Source organism: Equus przewalskii, chromosome 15 (assembly GCF_037783145.1).
Source record: "Equus przewalskii isolate Varuska chromosome 15, EquPr2, whole genome shotgun sequence".
NCBI lineage: Eukaryota > Metazoa > Chordata > Mammalia > Perissodactyla > Equidae > Equus > Equus przewalskii.
The window spans coordinates 12,756,166-12,783,346 of NC_091845.1; the positions used below are offsets into that span (position 1 = coordinate 12,756,166).

The 27,181-nt window shown below is 44.9% G+C and overlaps 1 protein-coding gene across 13 annotated transcripts in view; it reads right to left on the reverse strand.

Moving 5' to 3' along the window:
• Nucleotides 1-27,181, reverse strand: part of ITPR1 (inositol 1,4,5-trisphosphate receptor type 1) — a 319,039-nt gene that overhangs the window by 48,687 nt on the left and 243,171 nt on the right. For all 13 annotated transcript variants that reach the window (XM_070576706.1, XM_070576704.1, XM_070576711.1 and 10 more), the window contains 9 exons: nucleotides 25,617-25,797; nucleotides 23,844-24,097; nucleotides 17,623-17,823; nucleotides 16,013-16,123; nucleotides 13,750-13,845; nucleotides 11,075-11,197; nucleotides 9,905-10,009; nucleotides 6,680-6,872; nucleotides 1-123 (listed from right to left, as the gene is read on the reverse strand). In XM_070576706.1, the coding sequence (XP_070432807.1) occupies nucleotides 1-123; nucleotides 6,680-6,872; nucleotides 9,905-10,009; nucleotides 11,075-11,197; nucleotides 13,750-13,845; nucleotides 16,013-16,123; nucleotides 17,623-17,823; nucleotides 23,844-24,097; nucleotides 25,617-25,797 (1,387 nt within the window). The remainder of the gene's footprint in view (nucleotides 124-6,679; nucleotides 6,873-9,904; nucleotides 10,010-11,074; nucleotides 11,198-13,749; nucleotides 13,846-16,012; nucleotides 16,124-17,622; nucleotides 17,824-23,843; nucleotides 24,098-25,616; nucleotides 25,798-27,181) is intronic.

Here is a 27,181-nt window from a genome sequence, read left to right on the forward strand (position 1 = left end):
CTCCTCGGACTCCTTTAAATGGGTAGAAAAACGCCACAAGCAGATTCATCAGGACAGCCAGGTTAAATGAAATGCTGCTCCAGACAGACATATTGCGGGCACACCAATAGAGAACGGGCTGGGCTGTGAAAACAAAGACGAAGCCATGTGAGGTTCAAGACCACAAGTCAGACGCTGGGAATTCCGCACGGCCCTTCCTCCCGCTCTGCCTCTACAAGTCCACTTTTGTTCCCTGTTTTACCACAACAGTAAAAACGATCATTTGTTTTGAAGTTGACTCATGGACTCATAACGACATCACATTGGTTTATTTCTGTTTGGAGTACTTACTGGAACAGAAGATGTATTTGGGGACAAGGAAGAAAAGAAAACGAGAAAAGCTGGAGCATCTAAAATCCCTGCATGCCCTAGTCACCACCACCAGTTATGGAATCTGAGGGTTAGCCAGAGTTCACGCGCTGAGTCCTTAGTTCCCCCCAGGCTCCGGGACCAGATGAGATGCCCAGAAAGACCCAAGAATTCAATTAGCCTTTTAGAAGCGTGGGCACTGGTGGAGGGGGGGACATATAGCATTCAGAGTTGGCCCAGCCGGGCCCCAGAGTAGAACTGCTACCATTTCCACACTCCTCCTTTGCTCAAAATTCTCTACTAACTCGCTGGTGCCTAAAAGCAAGACAATGATCCCTTTCCTGACACTAAGTCACTTTCCATTTTCCTGAAGTCTGACGATCCCTCCGGGGCAAGGGAACTAGGAATGAGAGTTGATAACTCGATAATCAGCAGTAGAGTTCGCATTTCCAAAGGCTGCAGTGGAGAAAGGAGGTGATACCAAAGCTATCACTAAGGGGTGAGAGACACTTTTGATATTGCTGCCATCTTAATCCACTCTTACCTGTAGGTGATATCACACTGGTTAGGCATTCTCAGTGTTAGAACAATAAGCCTGCGGCCACACTGTGTGCAGTGGTGCTTCCTTTTCCCCTGAACTCTTCTTCAGTGGTACCTTACACTTAGGATGATGCTCAAAAATAGATGTGGTAGAAATAATTTAAGACTTGACGCCAGGCAAAGTTTCCAAAAGACAGTCTCATTCAACATTATCCCCCTCCAAGGAAAAGTGTGGAGTAGGTGAGAATGGATCTCTATCGTGTATTTCTCTTTCCCAATGAAGTCATCACTTAACCTTAGGACAGGAGCCACCGACAAAAATCCAATGGGCCCTATAACAATGCCTATAGCAGCAGCCAAGCCTTTGGAAGCTTCTATTCAAACTAAAGTTATGGCACAATTAAATGGAGCCTGGGTAATTTAATAATTGCTCGTTCCATGTTTGCACTTGGTAACAGGCAATGTTTCCAGGCAAATTATAGAGTTTTAGAGCTACCACCATCATCTAGTTTAATCTCTCTCATTTTATAAACGAGAGAAACTGAGGCCTAGCAGAGGGTAGAAGCTATGGAGATCTCATCACCCAGGTCAGTGACAGGGATAAAGATAAGTGGCTAATGACACCACTCAATAGAGGAGGTGATCAGGATTCAGTCAACTTCCAGTTAACAACTGACTTTTAGGGGCCGGCCCCATGACCGAGTGGTTAAGTTTGCGCACTCCACTTTTGCAGGATTTCGCCGGTTCGAATCCTGGGCACGGACATGGCACCACTCATCAAGCCACGCTGAGGCGGCATCCCACATGCCACAACTAGAAGGACCCACAACTAAAATATACAACCATGTACTGGGGGGCTTTGGGAGAAAAAGGAAAAAATAAAATCTTTAAAAACAACAAAAACAACTGACTTTTTAAAAGTTAATTGCTGAAGCAAATTTAAGATGAGAAATATCTGTTCTGGAAACAATAGCTTATTGGTATCTCTGCTGGGACTGAAGCCCATTTCTGACCTGGATATGAAAACCCCAGATGAAGAGAGAAGAGATGGGTGGCAAGAATGGCAAAGGGTTGCTAATCGTTGAAGCTGAGTCATGGGTACATGGGCATTTATAACATCCTCTCCACATTACTGTATGTATGAGAAGCTCATAAGAAGTTAAAAGAACAAAGAAGAAATGGCAAAGATCAGTGATGGTCTATGTAAGCCAGAATCCTCCTGAGGCGGAGCTCTCAACACCAAATGTGAGAGCAGCCACGGTAGGATGCTTTTAATACCATTGTAATAAATGGTCTTCAGCTATGGGATACAGTTCACAAATAAATCTTATTTTTATAACGCTAACATTTATTTTGAATATGAACAAACATTCAGTCCTTCAAATTAACTGGGTGTCTATCCAGGTGCAAGAAGATACTTAGAGACCAACCTTGATGTGCAATGGCTTCTATTTCCTGCAGCACCTCAAACTATGTCCCTGTCTACCTTTCCCGACTCTCCTCCCACATCCATTCCCTATATACTCTCTCTTTGCATCCCAGTCTAGTGATGGTTCCCTGAACACACCCTGCACTCTCCAGCCTCTGTGCTCTCCCTCTGTGGCAATTTAAAAATATGTCCACAAATTCTTTGATAGTCTTCTCTTCAAGGGATGCAGCTTAATTTCCTTCCCTTGAGTGTGGGCTGGACTTAGTTACTTGCTTCTAAGAAGCAGAATACAGCAGAAGTGATGGGCACACCTCCTGAGACTAGGTCATAGTAGGCACTGCAGCTTCCTCCTTGCACAGACGCATGCGCTCTCTCTCCTTCTCTCTCTCATATCAGTCATTCGTTCTGAAGAAACCAACTGCCATGTTGTGAGGACACTCAAGCAGCCTACAGAGGGGTCTATGTGGAAAGGAGCAGAAGCCTCCCACTGACAGCCATGTGAGTGAGCAAAGAAGCAAATCCTCCAGTCAAGCCTTCAGATGATGACAGGCCTGGCTGACATCTTGACTGCAACCTAATGAAAGACCCTGAGTCAGAACCACCCAGCTAAGCCACTCCCAAATTCCTGACCCTGAAAAATGATGAGAAGATAAATATTTAGTGTTTTAAGCCACTAAATTTTGGGATAATTTCTTACCCACAATAGAATGCAAACTAACATTTGCCCTTCTGTGGTGGGCAAAATAATGGCCCCCAAAGATGTCCTAGTCCCTGGAACCTGTGAACGTTACCTTACACCACAAAAGGGACTTTGCAGATGTGACGAAGCGAAGGCTCTTGAGATGGGAGATTATCCTGGGTGATCCCGGGGTGCGAGACGTAATCCCAGGGTCTTTATAAGTAAAGAGGGAGGTCGGAGTGTCAGAGTCAGAGTGATGTAGCATGAGAAAGGCTCTCCTAGTCACTGCTGGCTTTGAAGATGGAGGAAGGGGGCAGGAGCCATGGAACACAAGAAGCCTCTAGAAGCTGAAAAAGGCTAGAGTCTCTAGAAGGCATGCAGCCCTGCCAATACCTTGATTTTAGCCCAGTGAGAACCCTTTGAGATTTCTGGCCTCCAGAACTAGAAGATGAGAAATTTATGTTGAAAGCCTCCAAGCTCGTGGTGATTTGTTACAGCAGCACCAGGAGAGTAATACACCCTCCCTTTCCCCAGTCTCTCAAGCTCGTGTTTATCCAAGTCTTACCCAGCCTTCTAGATGCTATTCAGATCCCATCTTTCCTCGGAAGCTGGTCCTTTCCCAAACTTCCACAGTGTGTCACTGCATGATTGCAGCCCTGCTCATAAGTGGCCACTTGAGTTACAGCCACCTGAAAATCTGCCTGTGCTGTGTGCCCCCATCAGATGGTAGGCTCTCACAGGAAGGAATCACAGCTTACACATTGCTGAATTCCCCACAGCACATTGTAGCACGTTTCTAGGGGCTGAAAGTTGGCTGGATCAATACACCTGCTACATTACAGCGAAAAGACAGAGTGCCATGATCCCAGAGAGGCGGGGCAATTTCAGTAACTACAACCCAGGGCATCTCTTGGTAACACTCTTTCCGAATTTTTTATTTGTTTGTTTTTTTAAAGGATCTAGGCCTTGCTTGATGACTTGGACTCCATGTATATTATAGCAAGAGGATCTCCCAGCTCAACTCTGATGCGTGTGATGACCACGAGGAGAAAGCCCAAGCAAGAAAGTGTTGGCATATGCAACTCTGCCATGATGTCTTCTTTCACTGTCTTCTAGTTTTCTTGGCCTGGAGTTTTCACTTCACTGGGGCCAGGATCTTCAGGAGAAGACGTCAGAGAGGCAGAGTCAAGAGAGGATGTGAATGCACAGAAGGGTGTTTGTGTGTGTGTGTGTATGTGCATGCGTGTGTATGTGCATGTGTGTATATGTGTGTATGTGTGTGTTGTATGAGCAAGGCAGGGAAGAGGGTCTCAAGAGAGCATAGAGACTGAGTATTTTAATACTTGCAGAAGGACATACTAAGCAACGTCAGTGTCAGACACACCTCACTGAGAATCTGAGTCCTAGCTTTGATTGACCAAAGCACAGGTGATTCTCATGACAGTTTCAGGAAAAGGTAAAGAAGTGCCATGAGTAAGCCATAAAAATCTTTTCTGCAGATTTATTAGAAGAAAAATAAGCTACTTAGAGGGGAAAATGTATTTCATTTTAATTATACTTCTGAGTACATTTCTCCCCTCCCTAAAAATGCAAATCATGTTTAATTCAGTTATTATTCTCAATTTTTCTCTTACCAGCAGATTGCTTTGAAGCCAATTAAAATTTTTCAGTTGACAACTATAGCTGTGTTTAAGCTTCACTGAAACAAAAACTGTTTTTGAAATAAAGAGACTGAATACGAGAAGGCATTAGTCACAATGCAATATAAATCTTGGAATGATGAAATGGTCATCCTGCAACATCAGTCAGGTAGTCTTAATTCCTCACGTTATAGGTGAGGATCCGGGAGCAGTTAAGTCATCTGCCCAGGGCCACAGAGCAGTGGGTGGCAGAAGTAGAATGAAACTCAGATCCCCCACCACTTGAGGCCGAGGCATTCCTGCTAGGCTAGGCTGAAGACAACATCTCAGAAAGAGGGATGATGTGATATCTGACCTCACCACAGGAAGCAAAAACCTTTCTGTCAGCTCATAAGCCTCTTGGAGAGCCTACGATGTGTGTGTGTGCACACGCATGTGTATGTATGTGTACATATATATATGTATGTATATTTGATAAGACAATTCAGAGAGAATGACTATATCTGACCAGTCTTAGTAGAGCCATATGTTGACAAGAATGAAACCACAGTTTTACTGGCTAGTAGTATGGAGGTTTAGATGTATGAATTCAGGTTTATCTTCTAACGCTGGAATCATGGACTACTCCAGTGAAGGACAAAAGCAACAAATAAGAGGAAGTTCTCTTCTATTTACATAATAGCTGAAAATACAAGAGTACCAAATGGATGGGGTCTATGTCTATCTTTTTTTTGGAATCTTTTTGTCTCTGATTGCCTGAGCGTGGTGCTGTGTAGACATTCAATACTGCTCATAATGCTCAAGCTGGAGGAGCTTAGATGACGCTATAGTAGGCTACAAGGACACACTGATATTGAGTAGAATTGTACCGTAAGTCTTCTGAGATCCATACCAAGGAGGACATGCATGCTGTTCTGCTCAAGTCCTCCTGGCCCCTCTGTCAGACACCAAGCCTGGGGCTGGGTGAGGAATGGGCTTGGCCCAGCAAAACATTTTATAAAGTTTTAAAGTGCTGGACGATGAGGTGCCCCTTAGAGATGAGTGAGAATGGAGTGGGGGTGGGGTGAGGTGAGAACAGGGCTTTCTGGCCAAACTGTTCGCACAATAGCCAAATCTAGGGGGGCAGAGAGGGAGGGAAAACAGTGGTGAAGGAGAAGTAGCATGCAGTAAAGGATGCTGCTCTGTTCCACTGCAGACTAGGGGGTGGGCCGAAAGAGGACAAAAGCTCCCAGAAACTGACCTCCAACACAGCTTCCCCTCCTGCAGCCCCACCCCGCAGAGCAAGCCCAAAAGATCACAACTGCAGCTGGAATCCTGGGTTTCAAATAAAAAACCTGCCTCCTGACTAGCAGAAATAGAGCGCGATCCTTTCTAAGCTGGTCACAACAGTTGGTGCCGAGCATACGGTCGGTACTGAAGGATCACATTAAAACCCTAATGAAAACCAGGAGCTGAGAAGCCCTCTGGGGCAGCCCTATAAAAGTGTTTTAGAGGAGTAATTTCAACCCAACTGGCTGGGCTTTGCAACGGGACTTGCTGGTGAGCAATGATGCATCTTATGTGGCAAATGAGTCCACTGCCTATAAAATGATACTAGAGTCTAAAATGCGAGCTGCCCTATAAAAGGGGAAAGACTAGCGTCTTCGGAGCAGGTGTGCTAGTAAATGAGCAGTCAAGCTGGCTGAATTTCCTGCTCCAGTGCACCATCCTGTGAGCTCAAGGCCTGGCCTTTTCTCTCTTCCTTTTATTTTCTACATCAAGATACCAAAAAAGCCATTCTAACAGTCTTCATGGAGTTTTCCAACCAAATCGAGTCAAATCCTGCATGAAGGAAGCCGCTTCAGGGGAGGTGCCTCCCTGAGGCTGGAGCCCCTTTATCAGCTACAAAGGTGTCTAGGACTTCCTGATGTTCAGAGAAGGAAGGTATGATAAATGACACCAGCTCTGCCCCTACTCAGAGACACGCGCACACCATCAAGCCCAGGTTTGTGAAACCCCAGAACTATACCTCTCTGCAGGGCTGGGGGGGCGTTGCTGACCCACCTCTCAGTTTCTTTTGCCAGTTCATTTCATTGAAGAGGTCTTCGGACCGCAGGAAGAAATCGTTGATCTTGCTGCCTTGCTCATCCCTCTCTGTAGTGTAGTAGATTCGTAGTTTTGACTCCTTGGTTAGGAATTCACATATGCTGGGCACGGGGAAGACAATCTGTTCCATCGTTCGGTCTAATCTGACAATCTAGTGTGAAAAAATAAATGAGCTTCAGCATCTTCAAAAACCTTTTACTAAGGATCTTTGCTATCAGCCACAGACTCAGTATTCAAGATCAAGCATAATACAGACTTTGTTCCTGAATCTTCTCTGATTTTATAACCCTAGAGTGGGCTGTGTCTCATAGATTTATATAAATAACAGTTTTGGCAAGTCTGTAGGAGCATTTTTCTAACCTCAGACCCATTAATTTTACTGTGACCAACTTTTATCTGGAACAATTTAAACTGTGTTTTGTGCACATATTCAGATGAGGCTCTAGGCTGGGGATGTCCAATAGAACTTTCTGTAACGATGGAATGGTTCTCTGTGTATCTACCCTGTCCAAAAGCATGGCCGCTAGTCACATGTGGCCATTGAGCACTAGCACAAGTGTCTGGCGCAACTGAGGAGCTGAATATTTAATTTTAATTTGAACTAGCCACGTGGCTAGCGGATACCATACCGGACAGCGCAGCGCTAGACCGTCATGTAAACCTCACCCAAGATCCTTTCCCTGATAGCAAAGTTGCAGTTTTTCCTAGCTAGGAACTTTAAAAAGAGATCTTGGTTTATCCAGTTGCAGTGACCTCCCACCTCTTGTCACAGCATCTAAAACATATACTGCATGAACCAGTTTGCTCATTTAACGCTGGTATAGCACTCACTGTTCTTTCAACTAGCTTTGTTGGGCCCCAAGGTGAACACTTCACAGGTTTTCACCAGGCCCTTCCTAGACTGGCTCAATCCCCAGAGAGGAAGTAGTTTAGTTGGGATTGTTCAGACTCTACGGCACTGTGCTAAGTCACAGTCCTGGGGGGTAGAGATTTCAACAAGGGTGCAGATGGCAGTACAATAGGGGCACAGCCCCTCTTAGTCTTCCTCCTCAGAGGCTGGAGAAGTCAGGTGAGACCCAGGGCCGACACTCCCCATAAGAAGATCTTGCTCTCCAAACACGTTTTTTCCCTGATGCGGCAAGAGAGGTGACTCAGGTCAAGTTTAGTGAGAAACTCAGAGGTGAGGCAGGTTCCCACAGCCCTGGTTCCATAAATTCTGGGAAATGCTGTCTTTGGACCAATGGTTCCCAAATCTAGCTGGAGATCAGTTTATGGGAAGCTTCATCATCATACTGATTCTGGTCCCTACAGCAATCTCATTTAACTGGAATTATGATGTAGGAGTTAGTGACTAGAACCTGCCCAAGAACCAGCTCCCCAGGTGATGCTGGTGTGTACACAAGCTCCAGGATCAACTCTGCAGTCTCACGCTGTCAAGAGCCTGCCTGTTTCACACAGTCAAGTGAGCTCTGGATCAGTCCCTCCCTACACTGAAGGAATATGACCTGAGAAGTGCAGCTGGGCTCGGGAGGGAATGGAGGAGCAGACAGGAGGCCTTCTGGCAAGTACTGAGTCGCAGACTCCAGTGCTACCCACCCTAACTCACCAGAGTGAAGGGACTAGGGTCTACGAGGAAGCCCCAGTGTTCTCTGGCTTTGCATAGATAACACCTGTGGGAAGCTGAAAGAGATGAGTGGCTGGCCAAGGGCAGGATTTGAGAGCTAGAGACACCATGCCTGGCTATTTCTCTCTATCATTTAAGATCTGTCCGCACCTCTTTTTCAGCAGACTTACAACTGGGAGTAAGGAGAACACATTTCAGTCCTTCTCCCACCTCTAATGTGCTGGGTGACCTTGTTCACACTCTTAACCTGATCAAGCTTCACTCTTCTCCCCACTCTACCAAGGGGATGATCATCAATGAGATGATCTCCAAGGTTCCATCCTCCTCTGACATTCTACACTACAGACACCTAAAGCTTGTCTTTTAAGGGCTCCAAAGGACAGAGCTGGCCCTTCCATCAAGCTTCTAGTCATTAACAGTAAATCAAGAGTATTTGCCCACATACACTGTCATGGTCGACTAATCAGTGAAATGATGCATTTTATTAGGACAGCCCAGAGACTTGAGACATCAGGTAATAATATATTCTTAAAAAGTCTCCATCCTGAAACATTTTATATCACCCAAAGGAGTCTGTTAGTCCTTCAAAATCTTTGTTCCAACACTGATACCGAATTTGTGCATTTCCTTATTAGCCAAACAAGACCCACCATCCCTTACTGCCTAGAACCTGGAGACAGATGCCTGTGTTCTCTTGGATGCTAAGAGACAATGTAGGTAACAATAAAATGCACCCATGTGCTCTGGGGCCAGCCAGCCCTGAAATAAAATTTCAGCTCTGCCACTGATAATTGGATGAGTGATACAACTTCTCTGAGTCTTATTTCAGAGTTCCCATCTGCAAAATGGAGATGATACCATTTAGTCCACAGAGGATTAGAAAGGTCTGCTGTTTGTCTTTTTTAATGCAGGTCTGATCGTATCACTCCTCTGTGTAAAACTCTCCAGTGGTTCCGCATTGCTCTTAGGTTAAAGTCCAGACTTGAAGCGGATGGCTGACATGATTCTGCGGGATCTGGGGCTCCCTGTCTTGCTTTTGTGGTCTTGCACTGCTCTCCCTCTTGCTCACTGAATTCTGGCTCCTCACCCTCACCTAGCATTTCCCACCTCAGGGCTTTGATTCGCTATTATTCCCCATGTCTCAAAAGCTCTTCCTTCTAGGCTCTGCCTATTTCATTCCTACTTTCCTTAAGGTCTGTGCTTAGAGATCCTTCTTCAGAAGAGGCCTCCTTGACCACCACAATCTACAGCAGGTCCCTCTGCTGGACTTTCTTATAATACCTTCTACTTGTCCTTATGGCCTTGTCAGAATTTGCAATGAATGAGCTCTCCTTGTGTGGGTGTGCTCAGTGTCTGCCTCCTCACTGGGCCTTAGGAAAGAATCAGGACTGTCTTGGCCATCAGTGGATAGTCAGCACTGAGTGCTGGACCTGGTATGTGGTAGATGCTCACTACAATTTTATTGCTTAGATGAAGGACTGCATGCCGGCCTAGCACAGGGCAGTGTACCCTGAAGGCCCTCAATGCAGGCCCATGCCCTGAGTTTACTCTGCTTTTACCTCTATCTGGGCTGTGTGCTTGGCATAAAACTCCAGAGCTTCATCTCCATCCACTTGGCCACCAGGTTTCAGCATGTTCTGAAGTTCTTTGTTATGCCGAGCCAACTGGAACACAAGCACAGAAAACAGGAGAATCAATATCTCTTTGCAACAGGAACACATGAGTTCCTTTCCAACTTTGGGTATAAAAGACACAGAATAACAGCGGCCAGCTTCAGGGCAGAGGTGGCAGGAGGCTTTCCGCCTTCCATCAAGGTGTGCTTTGCAGAGCAGCTATTTTGGGAGCTTGGCAGAACAGCATGGCAAACTCATGCCCACACGAGGTCCCACTTTTCCCCAATTTCTTTAGCCAGGCAGGAGGGAGACAGGACTTTCTGTACAGCCCCACGGAGCCTCCATTCGGAATGTCCCGAAACCCTCTCAGTGGCTAAATGCCAGAAATGGAGGAGATAGAAGGGCAGGAGACTGTTTCCTATCCTTCTGCCAGCATGCCGTGGCAGGGCACATGAACCTCCAGCCCAATGCCATCATTGTCTTCTATCTAATTCCTCAAAGAGGTGAAAGGGACAGGAAACACAAGCCTGCAGCAGAGTTACAGGCTCCCCACCCACATCAGCAAGCTCGGGGCACATCAACCTCCAGAAAGAGGAAGTATCTTCAAAAGCCCAGCCACTTGGGAAGAGACTTACAAAACAGGGCATTGTGGTGCCAGGGTAGGAAGTATTACCACATCCCCACAAGGCAAACAGAAAGAAGTCACAATGACAAGTTGGTTCCCAAAGATTTCCAAATACGATAGGCAAGGCAGCTGAGGTTTATTTCTTTAGATTGTTAAGACAGACTCATCAATATTTATGAAAAGCCTAAGATTCCTTTCAGCCATCTCCAGACAGTCATAAACTATCTAAGTGTCACCACTCCATGTGAATGCTTTTAAGAAACATGGGGATTTCCAAGGACATGACTCTACCCTAGTGGAAGAATGGAAGAGTCCTAGAACTCAGCACACTGGGTGAGGTTGCCAAGAGTACCCGTGAGCCACACTGTCATGAACACAAACAACCCTAGGTTATGACCTTACAGGAAAAGCAAGTGTGAGGGCACATCCAGCCTGGAATTCTGGCACTTTAGGTAAGCAATGTCTTGCAGGGCAGCCAGGGAGGGTCATACCTGATGAGCTAATATGTAGATGTTGTGCCCCACATTCCTGGGGGAGGCAGCTCCATCCTCCCCGTTTTCTCCATCCTCAAATTCCACTTCACCTTGCATGTAGGCTTTCTTGATCACTTCCACCTGCAAGAAGGGCCAAGCAAACAAAGCTCTGGTTTCAAGGAAGACCCACACAGAACCGGCATCTACAGCACACACCCTATCAGTCTCCCGTCCTGGGGCAGACACTGCTCATCAAGCTCAGCACTCTTTCCTATCAGGTGTGGACACAGCCTCAGAATCCTTTTCAATACTGTCACAGGCAGTCACTACCAAGCAACCTCCACTGACATGAGAAATGAAAACCATTTGCTCTACCTAGACCAAGAGACATTCTGTGTCTGGTTCATGTCCTTCTCTACCTTGGAAGGAGACAATGGCTATAAACGTGCTTTGAAACAATAATATATGATACAGATGTTGACTAGAAGCCATGCTTTTCCTATCTGTACATTTGTTCCTGCCAACGTTCCCCATCCCCTGTCTTTGCCATTTCAGGAAAAATGAGAAATCCATTAGCCTTTAGAATAGCTGGTGAAACTATTTCCTCCAATTCCAAATTTTTCCTTGTCCCCCTGAGTCTAATCCACATGTAAATAATACCATTAACAAGAAATATCTACTGAGCGCTCACCATGTGCCAAGCATGGTGCTTAGTGTTTTAAAATTCTTTCAGAAAACTTAATGCTCAAAAACATTTTATGAGGCATCAAAGATTCCCATTTATTATGGATGAGGAAACAGACTCAGAGAGGGAAAGGGGCATTCCTAACGTCACAGAGCCAGTCAGCTGGGATTTGACCTCCAGTTAACCAGCCAGCTCTGCTACCCAGAGGACCCAGGCACGAGGCTCATCTCTTGCTTAGAGCATGTTTGGTACCCGTCTTACTCACTTACCTCAGCTCCCTAAGAGCAGGGGCTGGGTCTGTTCATTTCTCAGTGCCTCCTTGGTGCCCAGTACAACACCCTGGACAAAGTAGGGCTTGGCCAATATTTATCAAATGAACATATCATTCAAGATTTAATCATTCAAAGAATAAGAACAAAATGCCTTCAACCTCTGAGTTGTACTAAAAATTAATCATTTTCTTTGATGAATCAGATGTCATTTCGGCCTCCCGCACTGCCACAAGGCTATTACTCTGAATTATTTCTTATTATCCAAGACTAAGCATGCAGAGGGCCACACATTTCTGTAGTGACATCAGGTCAGGCCCAGGAAATAATTTTGGAGACAAGATCCTCACTCTCTGAGCTTGTTTTCCTGTCAGTTCCCTCTAATACCAAGTCGAACAGACAGCACATTGCATAGTATGTGGGGGCCAGAACACACACACACACATGCGTGTGTGCTCACACATGTATGCACACACGTGTTCTGGACATTAGTTTCTCTGCTATTTGGATTCTTAGGACCATGTTTCTTCCCGGAAGCCTCTAATTCTTGCTCATGAGCCAGGAATGATGCTCTCCAACCACAAGGGGGCCACCCAGGAACCAGTGGCACCCACAGCCATGGGTGCTGACATCTCCCCCACTCGACATGGCAGCACATTCTTGATTCATGAATATTGGAATGGGGTCTCTGAGAAATCATTCCATCCCAACTCGAGAGTGACAAGTTCTAGCCTCTCCACCCCCAGTTACATAAGCTGTTATGTAAACTCAGAGAGGACTTCCATCTCAGTCTGAGAACTCACTCCTGACCTCAGAGATCAAAGAGCTGGGCTCGCTGTTCACTTTATTTAAAGGAATACATAAAGGGACTTTAGCCTGGCCCCAAGTGCACATTAGGTCACCAGGCGGCAGAAAAGTTTTAGTGCCCTCATTTAGGTCTGTCAGTTACAGTTTATTTGCGTGGGAAAAAGTCCAAATAGAGAGTTCCGTCCTCAGCTCATGTCACTGTCTCTGATAGCTGCTTGTCTCACGGGTTGCAGCACTAACTCCCAATTGGAAGTCACAGCCATTTTTGAACATCACTCCTCAAAAATAAACAAGATTGTGTTTTCTTAAAAAAAAAAAACATAAAATGTCGGCATCCAAAAAACCCACATCTATTGCCCAGACTATTGGCACCAAGAAGAGCGATGAATTCTTTAGCTTTGGACAAGACACGGCAAAAAGAGCAGCCGTGAATGAGAGAGAAGAAAAGGAGCTGGAATTCACCAAGGGTTTATCGTGTGCCAGGCACTGTGTTAAGGGTCTGACATGAGTTGTTTTGTCTAATCATCCTCTAGACTAGTAATATTCTCATGTTTCTTTTAGGGATGAGGAAAATGCAGCTCAGAGAGTTCAAGTGCCTGCCCAAGGTGACACAGCGAAAAAAGCAGAGCTACAGACCTGAGTCTGCTGGGCCCCAGACCACTCCCTGCCCTGGCGCCCTGGCTCCCACGAGGGGAAACGGGCGGGGGAGGCCTCCACATTGGGTGTGCTGAGGAGAGAGGGCAGAATCCCACTTATTCAATGCAATACTTCGCTTCTCTACCCTGGGCAGAGGCCTGAATTAAACGTTCTCTTTCTACTTCTGATTTTTGGCATCTTTAGGAAAGCTCAGGGAAGCACACTCCTTGTTCTGTCACAAATACTGCTCTGACTCTACTTGGTGCTACGGCCAGGGGATGAGCCATCCAACTCACCAGTTCTTTTGGTCTCATGTTATAAAGTATCCTCTCCGCATTTTCGCTGTCGTGCCTGCTCTCCATGATGGCCAGGAGCAACTTCGAAGCATTGTTCTAATTGGAGAAACAAAGGGAGGGGGAAATGGAGAGGAGCTGCTTAGGGTGGCCAGACTGAATGCATGTGCCCTGTTGACGCAAGAGTTGCATCCTGGCTAAACGGACAGATATTTTACCCCATGGAGAGCCATGGGTCAAGAGCATCAAAAACCACCTTCACCAGACAGAGAATGTGCCACTTCAGACCCCAGAAACATGTCTGCAGAATCTGATTTGGGTCAAAGAGGCATATATTTGCTTGGGTATAGTTTCTCACTAACGTTACTTGGTACAAGTCCTGGCAGAAAGTGGAAACTTAAACATGAGCACTTGTGGGGACACTGACATCCTTATGATGACAATGGTCAGGAAGAAGATGCTATATAGACCCATGATGCCTTCAGGGTAGGTGTGGCTACAAACACTGTTATTCAGCCTTGCAGGCCAGAGAAGGCAGGCAATGAAAGTAATTCCTCCTGTTTTAAAGTATTTCTATCAGTTCTCATAACCCTTAACAAGAGTACAGCTGATACCAGTTAACAAAAGTGACCCACAAGAGCACTGTATGCATGCCAAACCATAATTTCCATCACATTCAAAGTTTTCCTGTGCCCACACCCTGCACTTCTTGGCTTGACCTGACTTTAGGTCCTAGGCCTATGATCATCTGTATGCTTCTCTGTGTATAGGACTCAGAAGTTGTTGTTGTTGTTTTGGGTGAGAGGGGACAGTATTTTTTTCCTCCCCAAGTATAGGTCACAGCAGTTCAATCAGGTTGCTATGCTATCAAATGGTGACTTTTCATACGGCAGAGATTTCTCTAATATTTGTTGAAAAAGTCACTGAAATGCTGACCAGGAGCACAAGAAATTCTCAGTTTATTTCAGGCTGTCATCATATACATTCTAATAAATGGTAACCAGGAACATGAGCTTGAATGACGTTCAAGTCAATTCTACAACAAAGTTTGTCAAAGGCATTAAAAATAGCAAAAATAATTAAAAATCCATTGAAACCATATACCCAAATCAACTGTTTGGACTCTCAGCTCTAAGTACTAAAGGAAAAATAAAAACAACTTCAATTCCTGTGGGCTTCTGTTTTAGTACCTTCCTGAATAGCCTTTCTTTCCTATGACTGTTTATGCAATAAATACAGATCAGCTTTTCAGCTAAACCCTGTAGTTCTAGGCTCTTCCATGACAATGATAAAGTGCTCACTGCTGTGTAGGGGTTTAAGATAGAGGACTCATCTCAACATGGGAACAGTTAAAAAGGAAATGTGTTCGGTGCAGCTCAGTGAGGTTTCGAAATACACTTTAGACACCAGGATGGGTTGCAAATTCAATTCTCAGAATTGAATCTTTGGATTCTTGGAGAATCTTTGGAACCCCTAAATAGGAGTGAGGATTGGTTTTTACGGTTTTTTTTACACTTAAGAAATCAACCTAAGGAGTGGTATATCAGCTTCTCAAATACCCAAGGGGCTGGTGTATAAACACAGCAGCTTATGTACACTTTGAAGTCACTACTTTCACTCCATAAAACTATTTTGGCATTATCAGGAGTCAAAATGTCAGTGGTGCTTCTACCTTAGTCATCTGTAGTCCACCATTTGCACACAATTCAAAGAAACTCATTAGGGCCTGTAGGCACATTATTGGTCAGTATAACTTTCCTCATGTTAAACCAATCTTTATAAACCACCCTTCTGCTAAATCAATGACAGAAAAAGGTGTTCCCTGATAAAGTAAAAGTAGAATTTTTTTGTTGTACATCTGCTTAGTTGTACTATTCTTCAACAGGCCCTTTTTCCTCAAAGGGGGGAACATCAGAGACCACAGAGGGAATGGAGTTTCCACTGTTTCTCTGCCTGCGACTTTTAGAGTTAAGGCTTTTCATTCTTGGATGCTGTTTGAATTCGTTTCTCAGCTTTGAGTGATGAGTTCTCATTCAACGTGACCTAGAGTTGAAAAGCTGGTATCCTGTCATGAGACCTCTATTGGGAAGGGAAAGACTGAAGTTCTGCGTTTTAGTCAGAACTTGCAACGTGAATCATTCATTTAGTTTAAAAGAACTGTCTTTAATATTTAGTTTCTCAATATTGACCATGTCACGTGTTGAGGCAAAACACAAAAGTGACTGTTTCCAAATGTTATCATCTTTTGCTTTCAATTCCTACTTGCCTTCAGTTCCAATACAAGGTCCATCCTCTTCTTTCCCAAGGGATTGATGTCATTGAGGATCAGGGCTGTGATGATGTCAATGCCATTCGATTCATGGGTGGCTATGCAATTCTGAGGAAAGACACACAGACATTTACACAAATGCTGGTCATAAATCAACGTCAAAGGCCAACAGGCTGAACTGCTATTTCAACACAATGCTTGCCACTCCCAGTAATGTCTCTAGGGGAGAGCTGCAAATTTTCCGTGAGAAAGTGGTAAAAATAAAAGACAGATGAAAATCTCTAGTTTCAGAATTAACAGTAAACAGCAGGAAAGTCCCCATGCACTGTAACTGATAAATTGGTCGTGTCTAATCCAAATAGTGCAGCGCAGTCGGCTTTTGTTCTTAAGGGAAAATATGGTGTGTGACTGATTCTGGGTTTTGAGCCCTGTTTTCCCCTCTAAAGGTGTGTTCCATTCTCTCTACATTACTGGGTTTTCGTATCGCATACTTCTGCTTAAGGCTTAAGCTTGGAAAGCAAGTTTCCTGTTTAATTCACACAATATCAAAATTAATCATCTTCCCCCAGGTAAGATCCCCATTTGCAGCTCAATCCATTCCAGTATGTTCCTTTTAACAGACCTCTGTGTTTGGCAGAAAAGCAAACACGAGGTTACAAGGAAATTCACTTACATGTCCGATAAAGCCTTTCCCCCCAAGCCTGTTGTAATTTTCTCATTCCTTTTCATTTTAACTCGGACGATACCATCTGTCTCATCAGGGAACCAAGAGAGGAAGTGGATCTAACAAAAGCTAGTGTCATATTTCATAGACAACTAGGACCTGGTTTTTAAAACACAGAGAGTTGTCCCTCTTGTAAGCCATTCTTCTCCTCTAAATGAAGGTCCTGGCTTTGCTCCCCAAGTAACACAGCATATCATAGCTTACCTGGCCAGTAGGTTTCGAACCGGCCACTTAAACCTACTCCCTCCCACCAGGACAGAGCTATAATTTAGAGTTAAAAATCATACTCATCCTAGCACCAATGCAAAAACTCACAAAATCTGCAAGATGCCATGGACAAGCGATGACTCTACACATGAAAAGAAACTATAGGGTTCCACTCCAAAAATATACTTCTTGAGAGGGCAAAGTTAAGACTAATGGGTCTTTCTCTTCTTTGAATGTCTATGGGGTTAAAACCTCAACCATCAATTTTCTCATACTACTTTCAAGCTGTGTCATGTGTAGCAAGGTTTTTCTCCCTAGCTAGGTTTAAACCTCCCTCCATTAAGTAGCCACTTTTTGAGTCTTTCCTAGCATTTAAAACAGAGCCCAGTCTTCTAGCCCTAACTGAACTCCAACTGTAATATCTATTCCTAGTCAAGTTAGAGTTGGACATTCAAATGAAACCAAGCCAAGCATGGAGACCAAGCATGCCTGAGATTAGGTAGAGTCCTGAGTGAAATTAAGCACCGTGGCTCCTTCTTGACTGTTGGAAGGTCTCCAGTTCTACTGACTCCATAGGCTGAAAGGCAGATGCTATGTGACTTCTGAACTAGTCCCTGTCAATTACATTTCCAAAATGGTAAACTTTTTTTCTATCCCCCAAATAAAAATGGAATACCTGGTTCTCATGGCAAGGTCCTTGACAGTATTCAGTCAGACTTTCCAGGGTTTGGTTGATAAGTGCTACGTTCTTCTCATTTATGTAGAGTCCAAGAAGACCAAGGCCTCCAGTTGTGCTTCCACAAATACAGTCCAGAAACTGCAATGTCTCACATACCAAATTGTAATTGGTCTTGTTATTTTGGCAACGAAGGAAGTTCTGCAATTGGGCAGTCCCCAGGTTGGAGGAGCAAAGGCAGAGAGAAGAGGGAAAAGGTCATTCATCCTGCCATTTTGATAGCCTCTAACAGGTTGGTGCCCTGGATTGATTAGCAGTTATGCAGAGAGACGCAGCATTGGACAGAACAGAAGAGTCAGTATGGCCCCCCATGACAGCCAATCTGTGGACCTGGTCTATGGCAATGGCCACCAATACTGTGGCTTGCTCACCAAGGTGCTTTTATATGGGATGCAGCAGAGGAGGGTTGGTCTTTGACAACCCACTTCAGACTCCTATAGTCTTTTTGAGTTTCCATTTCTCTCTTTCTCACTCCAGCCCACGCCCCTCACCTCCTACCAGGTGTTAAGTTCAGAGGCATTTGAAATTTCCAAGGGCAATGGTTATGTTTGAAAGATGATGGTGTGGTGTGGATTCTGAATGCCTAGATCCTAGTACTCGGGATGGATCATCACAAAATAAGGTGTTACAGGCTGGCTTAAGTCCAGTGCCATGGCAGGAACCTGGATTATCTTGTTTGGCCATTTCCATTATTAAAGGAAGGAGCGAAAGTGAGTAAATGTGTGAGTGCTTGTGTGCACATGCCCAACTATGTACTCTCCAGGTAAACTCGTAATGTTAACAAGAGACATAAGAGTAGGTACCTCACCTCCTCAACAAAATAAAGAAAGTCACATTCAATCATTTCATACAGTAGAGTCTATTTTCATGAAGCGGAGATTTTTGTCAGAGACTCCAGTCATCTCTTCTTAAAAAGAAGCAAACATTCTTTTGCTCATAGTTATAAAAGTTACACGTTTACTGTAGAAAATTGGTACTACAAAAAGATATAATCAAAAGATAAAATGAATGTAACCCTTCGGCCTGGTAATTCCACTTCTATGAAATATTGACTTCTACTCACAAAGTATATATTGGATGCTCATGACAGCACTGTTTGTAACAGTGAAGAACTGGAAACAACCTAAATGCCCACCAACTGGAGAGTAATTAAATAAATTATAATATATCAATATCATTTAATATTGCAAATTAGAAACACTGAGATAGGTCCATAGTGCCAATATGGAAAGATCTCTAGGACATAATGTTAAGTTAAAAAACCAAAAAGGCAATAGAAGATTCATATGTATCCAACACTCCCATCCAAATACATAGAAAAAGGACTAGAAAAGATGCAATCCAAACCCACAACAGTTCTCTGGGTAGAAAGGTAGGAATGGGGAGAGAGAGATTTCTTTCTAACTAAATACTTATTTCATTTGAACCTTAATAGAAAGAATATATTCATGTATTCCATGTATAATTAAAACATATATAAGTACACAGATTAAAAGTTGGTAACCAACTTTAATGCCTGACTTATCAAACTAACCCCTGCCCCCACAACTTAACTTCAGTTCCTTATGCTCAAGCCTTCCTAACTAGTCTGAAAATTGAACAATCATTCAGGTCTGGGTGGGAGGTGGAGGAAGGACAGATAACTTGGCACCATGTGGGCTTTCAGAAGGTGACTAAGAAGGTGACTATTTTTCTAAAAGCCACGGGAAGCCAGAGGAGGGTTCCACAGCCATTCGTCCCTCCAGCTCCTCAGGGAAGATGCTACTTGTGTGAGGGCCTGGCTGAGTTCCTCACCATGCAGCAGGGGGTAGAGGAGTATTCAGGAAGAGGGCAGGAGAGGGCTTGCTGTCCAAGGCTGAAATCCACAGCACGGCTCTCAAGGCCCATTTGCTTCCCATACTCCTGTGTCATCGTTCCCACCATGCTCCTCTCTGCTCAGTGGCATCATCTCTCCCACCACGCCCCTCTCTGCCTGGCAGTAACGAACTTCTTTCTGCTCTTCAAGCACTCTTCATTCTCTCACCTCTGGGGTTTCAGCCATGCCATTCCCTCTGCCTGTCACTCTCCCCATCTCCACCCTGACACACTTCTCTTTCTTCAGGATGACGTCTCTAGTCACTTCTTCCAGGAAGCCCTCTCAGACCCTCCATCCTGACTCCAATGAGATCAGAGCACAGCAGGCACCTCTCTTGACCCTCCTCACACTTAGCGATGTGCTTTTAGAGATGTCTGTCGTCTCTGCCCAGGACCACGCTGACAGCACTGGGTACCTGACGGTCAGCACAGGGACTGGCACGCGTCAGGTGCTGCAAAAACACTCACTGAAGTAATCTGAATTAAACTGAATGGATAGAAGAAAGGGGACTTGGGAAGTCCTCAAGGCAGACATGTTTCAAAGGCCACCATGAAGGATAGTCGGCTGCCCTTTCTTGAAAGCCTCTCCCGTTTCTAATGGTTTTTGCAGAGTGTCTGGCTAGACATCTCCTTCTCTAAATCAGATCCATTTGCTCCTGTCCTCTTCAAAAACAGAGGCATGCCACTTGCTCAGAGGCCCCCAGGAGCTCTTTCTATTCTCAGGGAATGGAGTCCACCCTTAGCACTTACCACCCGGCCTCATCTAAGCTACTAGAGAAATCCTGTTCTTGTGGTCTTCTTTGGAGAGTGAGAGACCAAGTTGAGATGAATGGATTAAGGAAATGAAAGACTTCAAATCTGTGCTGAAGTCTTCAGTGGAGAGAGATCAGGACCTGCATTCCTTAACCCAAGGGAGAAGCAAAGCCAGCCTCTCAGAGGAGGGCTCAAAAATGCACATGCCAAGTGGGTGAAGAATAGTCCTCCCCATCCAGTTTCTCACTATTGTCAACAAAGCTTGCTTAAGGCAGCAAACGCCTGTCTGGCAAAGTCAAATGCAGTGGCTTTATCTCTATTGAACATTTACCAACAGGAAAGTTAAGGTTATAAATATGACAAGAAACCTTGGGCAACTTCAAAAGGCCGGATTCCTTCTCTCTTGAGCTCATCTGCACTTCTTTATATCAGGATCCCAATTAATTCCTTCCTTGTGAGAATGTCTTCTCCTCCCTCGGATCCACAAGGAAACCCTGACCTAGAGATCCACCATCTGTTCTGGAACACTGTCAACAGGGTGGTATTCAGAGTTTTTGAATCCCGCTGAAAACCATCATTTTGAGAACTGACAGGATTCCTATAAACATAATTATATCAGAGCAATTGTATCACCACCTCAGTGTGAATGACTCAGTGGGAATCTTAAAGATGATTCTAATCTTCATCCTTGCAAACCACTGGTCTATATCATTGGTTTTCCAACTGGGCCCTGCAGAACCCTGGAATATCACCACCTCTCAGGGCTCTTGTAGGTGAAGGAGGAAAGGAAAGTTCTAGTACTCTGTAGTTTCTACTCTGAACAGAGCAGTTTTGCTCTCATCTACTTTACTTCAGACATTTCTGCATAAGATGTTCAAACAAAGGCTTCTGTAGCCAAAACCAAAAAAGTTTAAAACGACTGACTTGGATAGTCTTTATGGTACCTTAAAGGTTAAGTTGCTAAGTCTTTCAAAAAAAACATGCTATACACTCCCTCTTCCCCCAATACCACTGTTTTCCACAGAGCAGTGTCCGGAGGATCAAGTTTTGGAAGGACTCATTCAAAGGCACTCCCACCCATGGGATTCTTAGGGCATTAGTTCGAAGGAGAGTTTTGCAAAGAGCTGAGGTACAAAACTAAAACTGTGCAGACTTCCAAACAAGCAATGGCAAACTCGTGCAATGAAAGCCTTCCTCTGCTTCCACAGTGCAAGGTGAGTGTGCTGCTGAAGGAGAGAGGTCAAAGACGGGGTGGAAGGAGAACAGGTCCATGAAACCAGAGCCATGCTCAGGAACAAGCACATCGGGGCTGCTCCTCTGACATTCACGGAGGGATTCTACTCAAGGTAGTCTTGTGTTTTGTTAGTTCAGAACTCAGCACATATCAGCTCCTCTGAGAAACCTTCTTGGACCCAGCACACTGGTTTGGTGGTTCTACTCTGAAACCACAAAACCCTTAAGATGACACCACTGCTGCACTGCCATCTCCGGTTTGCCAGATTGGCTCCTGCCTGAGACGCTCAGCTCTGTGAGGGCAGAGGTGAGGTCTCCGTCACTGCCAGTGTCGGGCACAGAGCCGTTATTCACCAAGATGATGAAGTGAACATACACATGCACAGGTGTAGTCTCAACCTACTTTCCCTTTGGAGCCCAAGGTTGGTGGAGACCAGTGACACTGGTATAGGGGACAGTACAGGGCACTGAGCATCACGCTCAGCCTAGAAATAGCCCCAGTAGCAGGCTGGGGCCTCCCATCCACAAAGATCCCAGAATTGAGCTGTAGGCTTTGCTTTCCTGCTTCTGGGACAGCCTGTGTCATTCACACCCCCTTGTCCTGTCTCCCTCATGGATAACGGTGTAGATACAGAAGGTGGAGCGGACGCAGTTGGCTTTCAGACGGGGAACATCAGCCAATGAGACAGCAACCTAACCTAGACCTTTGGGTCACAGGTGCTTTGATCTACCCAGCTGAGCTAGGCAGCCCCAGGGAAGTGGATCTAGGGCCAAGGTGCTCCAAGTCCAAAGTAAAAAAGTTTGAGCAACAGGCAAGAAAAGAAAACTGATAGCTGGGATCCCACACTCAGACACTGACAGGGTTCAAGCTGGAAAGTCAATGGAGGAAATGAGTGCACAGCAAAGCGGAACAAAGAGTCCAAGCCCCAGTGTGGCCAACAGTGGGGCTTATGGGAAATCCTGTCATTTTAAATATGGGCCAGACCTGGCCAGTTGATGATCTTGGATTTAGATGCTTTTTCAAAGCTCAAGCTCTTCAAACCAATTTGATTAAAAATAAAAACCAGCGTAGAAGGTACTAACCCTGCAGACTTCACCCAGTTCCATTCCATTGTTCTGTCTTACTGTTTAAAAACATAATTTCTTACTCAATTTATCCAGGCATAGATTCTGTGACAGGTTTCAAGTGTGAGCAATTTACGGTGGCAGCACCGAATGGTCTGGCCACAGCTGACTTGTGAAAGGCCATCAAATTATCTGGTGGATAAAGTCAGCAATGCCAGTATTTAAAGGCTGTGCCTTTTCCTTGCCACATTCGGACCAGAATTATTTCCTTTTCATATCATCATTATTCAAATAAACAAAACTACTGCTGCCAACTTGTTTATTTTAGGAGGAAGCATTCTAACTTAGAGGAGCTGTTCAGACACGGTTTTCTTGTTCATCCTCATGCCTTTTCGGCAGAGAGGAGTGTTACCTCAAGAGTCAGCAGCAAAATCAGGCAATGGCCCAGGACCCGGAGCTCTACCGTGCTTCTCCTGGGCAGTGATGGGCCCCACATACCATGTCCACTCAGCAGAAAGAAGCGTGTCTCAGGAATCCATCCCAGGCCCTTCCTAAATAGTCTTTGCTGGTGGGGAAACTGCAAGGGAGAAGATGCCCTCTGTCTTAATGTGGTGGGGGACAGCATGAGCTCTATCATCAGAGGGCCTAGGTTCAAGTCTCAGTTCTGCACTCCCTAAGTGTGTGCCCCGAACCTCAGTTCCTTCATCTGTAAAATGAGTATAATAATATAAGCAACACTTAGTGTCCAGGATACCTAAGTGCCCAACAAACCTTGGCCATTGTTATCATTCCAACAACAACAAAAATGTGAACAAAGGAATAATCAGTTCAACAAATACATTTGAGCACTTATTTGGGTAAAAGCCTGGAAGACCACTTCATTCATACAAACAACAAATATTTAATTAGAACTTTCTATGTGCCAGATTTTGTACGTCTAGTATATTTAATCATCCATCCATCCAGTTTTACCTTGCCCCTATATGTCAGACAGTGGCAGACTACCAATACACACACACAGGCACATACACACACTTTATAATATGGAGTAGGCACCTACACTAGCGAGCAGGAGATATGGCTCCTGTTCCTGTGGCAATAGTGGGGAAGACAGAGAAACATGTCCATTGCCCAGACCTGGAGAACCAACCTGGGTCCTCAACTCCAGGAAAGTGGCTGAAGTGAGAGGAACTGAAATGTCAGAGTAAGCTGTGGCAGCTGTGAGGAGCTGTCACCCGGGCTGCCCCTGCCCTCACCTGCAGGTCCCGGTTGTGGTTTTCACACAGGAGCTGCAGGAAGCGGAGGATGGGCTGCATGATGGTGATGACCGCACTCATCTCCAGGTCATCCTTGGTCTTGTCTGCTGTGGCCTGGGCACCCTCCCCAGACTGGTAGTGGTCGTCTGGGTCAGCCTCCCTCCTGAAGGTGGTGAAGGCTTTCCTGGTGGCAGCAGAGGCTTCCAGGAGCTGATCTCGGACCTCTTCTGTTATTTGTGTTGTGGGCTCTTTGGCTAGAACGCAAACGTAAGACCATCAATGCTGCTGAATCCTCAGGAGTGCTAGTCGCACACCAAAGATGTTCAGAAACTAAGTTTCCGTGTTCACTAGAGATGTTCGAGGTCAGCAAACCCCTTCAAGAAGTCACCATCTTGTCTCAGTCCTTAGATAGGAGGAAAACTGAGTCAAGCGCTGCCATCTTGCTTATGGCTCTGACATTTCATTTACGCTTGCTTGTGTTTTAGAGGAAAAGCCTTAGGACAGGCTCTGTCAACCTCACAAATCTATGGCTCTGGGCCTCAGCTTCCCCATCTGTAAATGGGGAGAGCATCAGTGAATTCCACCTAAAGAAGGTTCCTAAGAGGTTCAACATAACGCTAATCACAAAAGTAACTATTGTCATGGTAGTGACAATTCACTGAGCCCTTTACTAAGTGCCAGCACGCCATGATTAAGTGCTTGACATGTATTATCTCATCTAACTCTCAGGCTAACCCTGCAGCGTAACCAGGCATTAGAGCGAGGAGCATTAGACTCCACAGCCAGATTGCCTGGGTTCAAATCCTGGCTCTGCGGCCTACTAGGTGCATGTCCTTAACAAGTTAATTAACATCTTGATGCCTCAGTTTCCTCATCTGTGAAATGGGGATAACAACGTTTTCTATTTTACAGGATTGACTTGAGTTCTAAATAAAGTAACACATGTAAAGGACTTTGGGCGATGCCTGGTTTATAGGAGTGGTTAGTAAACGTTAGCCATTCTTTTTTGTCTTCTCTTCATCCCCATTCTAGACCAGTGGTAATCAACGAGGGGTGATTTTGCCCCCATCCCCACCCAGGGGACAATAGGCAATATCGGGAGACATTTTGGGTGGGGGTGGGGGTGGGCTATTGGCATCTGTGGAGTAGAGGCCAGATACACTGCTAAATATCCTACAAAGCGCAGGACAGCCCCTACAGCAACAAATTCTCCAGCTGTCAAATGTGCCGTGGTTGAGAAACCCAGCTCTAAACTTGAAAAATGAGGCTTAAAGTGGTTAATTAACTTGCTCAAGGCCATTTGACCCCAGCACTTGTGGGTCTACCACTCTCCAGTATTGCTTCTCTTCAAGTCAGATAATAAATAAATAAAAAGCTTTAGAAACTTTCAAATATTTTAGAAAATAAGGGAGAATTAGCTGACAAGACGAACATCCAGTTTTAAAGTGTCTATCTTCCTCAAGTTTTTCTAACATTAAATTAAAAATTACATTAAAAGATTATTCATGGATTTCCTGCCAATAAAAACCTGAGTTTGACCAAGAAGAATGTATGTTAATTTATTAAACAAGAAGAACCTTCAAAGCAGCAGGAATTCAGCTCAGGTTACTTAGGAAGAATTACATCACAACCAGATTGATTTCTCCTTCTGAAAGCCGCAGTCAGAGTACAGTTTGGAGTCCAGAAGTAATGAAAAGACTAAAGGAAAATAAGGGACTCCTGCGGTATTCACAGTCCAACCGATTGAAGAGCTGCCTGTGGGGGAGCATTTACCTTTTTTCCGTGATGGGGCATCCCTGTCTATCTCATCATCTTTCTTTTTATTTCCCAAGTCACTGGTGTTCACCGTCACTGTTGCCTTGATTTCTTGCTGGGCCACCTTCATTCGGTCATAGAAGACCTTGAAAAATTTCTCCGACTTCTTATCTTCTGTCAACCGGCAGAAAAAGGAGTGCTGCCAAGGAAAACCCACAGATTTTCAAAACTCTGACAGACCAGATACTGAATCCCACTCAAGACACCAAAACCTCGCAGAGATCTGAGTCAGACACAAAACCTCACAAATGGTCTAACTTTGGACCAAGGTTAAACACTGTTCCACACACTACCGTTCTCTGGATCCTATGGCCTAAGGTTTTCTACACAGAGTCTTTAAAGCAAACTGCTGCGGCATGTCTTTGCTGGAGCCTACAGGCTTGGGAAGAATGCTAAAGGATAGTGGGCAGATTTTAGCCAACTAAGAACAACCCCCCCTCCCCCCCCACACACAAAACAACTCGATTAATAATGATAATGGAATGTATTTTTGGTGATTACTGCAGGGCCAGTCGTGTTTAAGGACCTCTGTAAGCCCATCCACTTTGCACAACCCTGTGAATATACAGATGAGTAAGATGTGCTACCTGCCCTTATAGGGCTCCATACTAGATTAGGATGACATGTCCATAAGTAAGACTAAAACATGTAAGTGAAAAGTGCTCCAGAAGCTACACAGACAATTATACTATAGAAGCTCAGAGCTGCCAAGGATGACATTGGGCTGGAGTGATCCCAAAATCTTCATGAAAAGGTGATTTTCAAATCAGGTCTCAAAGGACAGGTAAAGGATGGTTAGATGAAGAAGCTCAATATTAACAGGTAGCTCGCCTCTTGGATACACATTTGTTTTTGGACCCACTGCAAGCAATAGTATACATTGTTGATATAAAAACACAATATGGTGTCTCAACTTCATTTATGAGTGTTCGCTTTTCACCCCTTTGCAAACACCACGCTGTTGTGAATTATTTACATAAAAATACAATACGGTCATTTCCAGAAAAATAAAACAAAGCTCCAAACAATATACTTGCTTCTCTCAGTTGGATCTTTCTGCCAATTTCGCATCCTCCCCCATTTGGAGAGATGGCACTTTCCTACAGAAGGTAACCCTAGGCTTGCAATCCCAGAAAAAAACCTAAAATCTTACCAGCCTCTTGAAGCCCCTTAACTCCTCCCATCTCTCACCCCGCCACACACCCAGTGCCTGATTCAGCAGTCCCCCAGAAAGCCACCATGTTTCCATCTGCTAACATGCATCATGAGTCACTCTGACCCTTCCTCCAGCTGCCAGCCCACATGCTACGCTGACAAATGTCTGTCCCATTTGCCCGCAAAGAACTTCTTGATTGTGCACTTTCCTCTCCCTCTCACTGCTCCTCTTTACCTCTGCTTGCTTCCAACATACAACACAGGATCCGTCCTTCCTACTTTGCTCCCTGGTTCTATCGCTTCTCCTCCAACCACTCCTAAATGCCAGTAGGCAAGTCACTACCTGCCTATGCTTGGCCTTATCATTC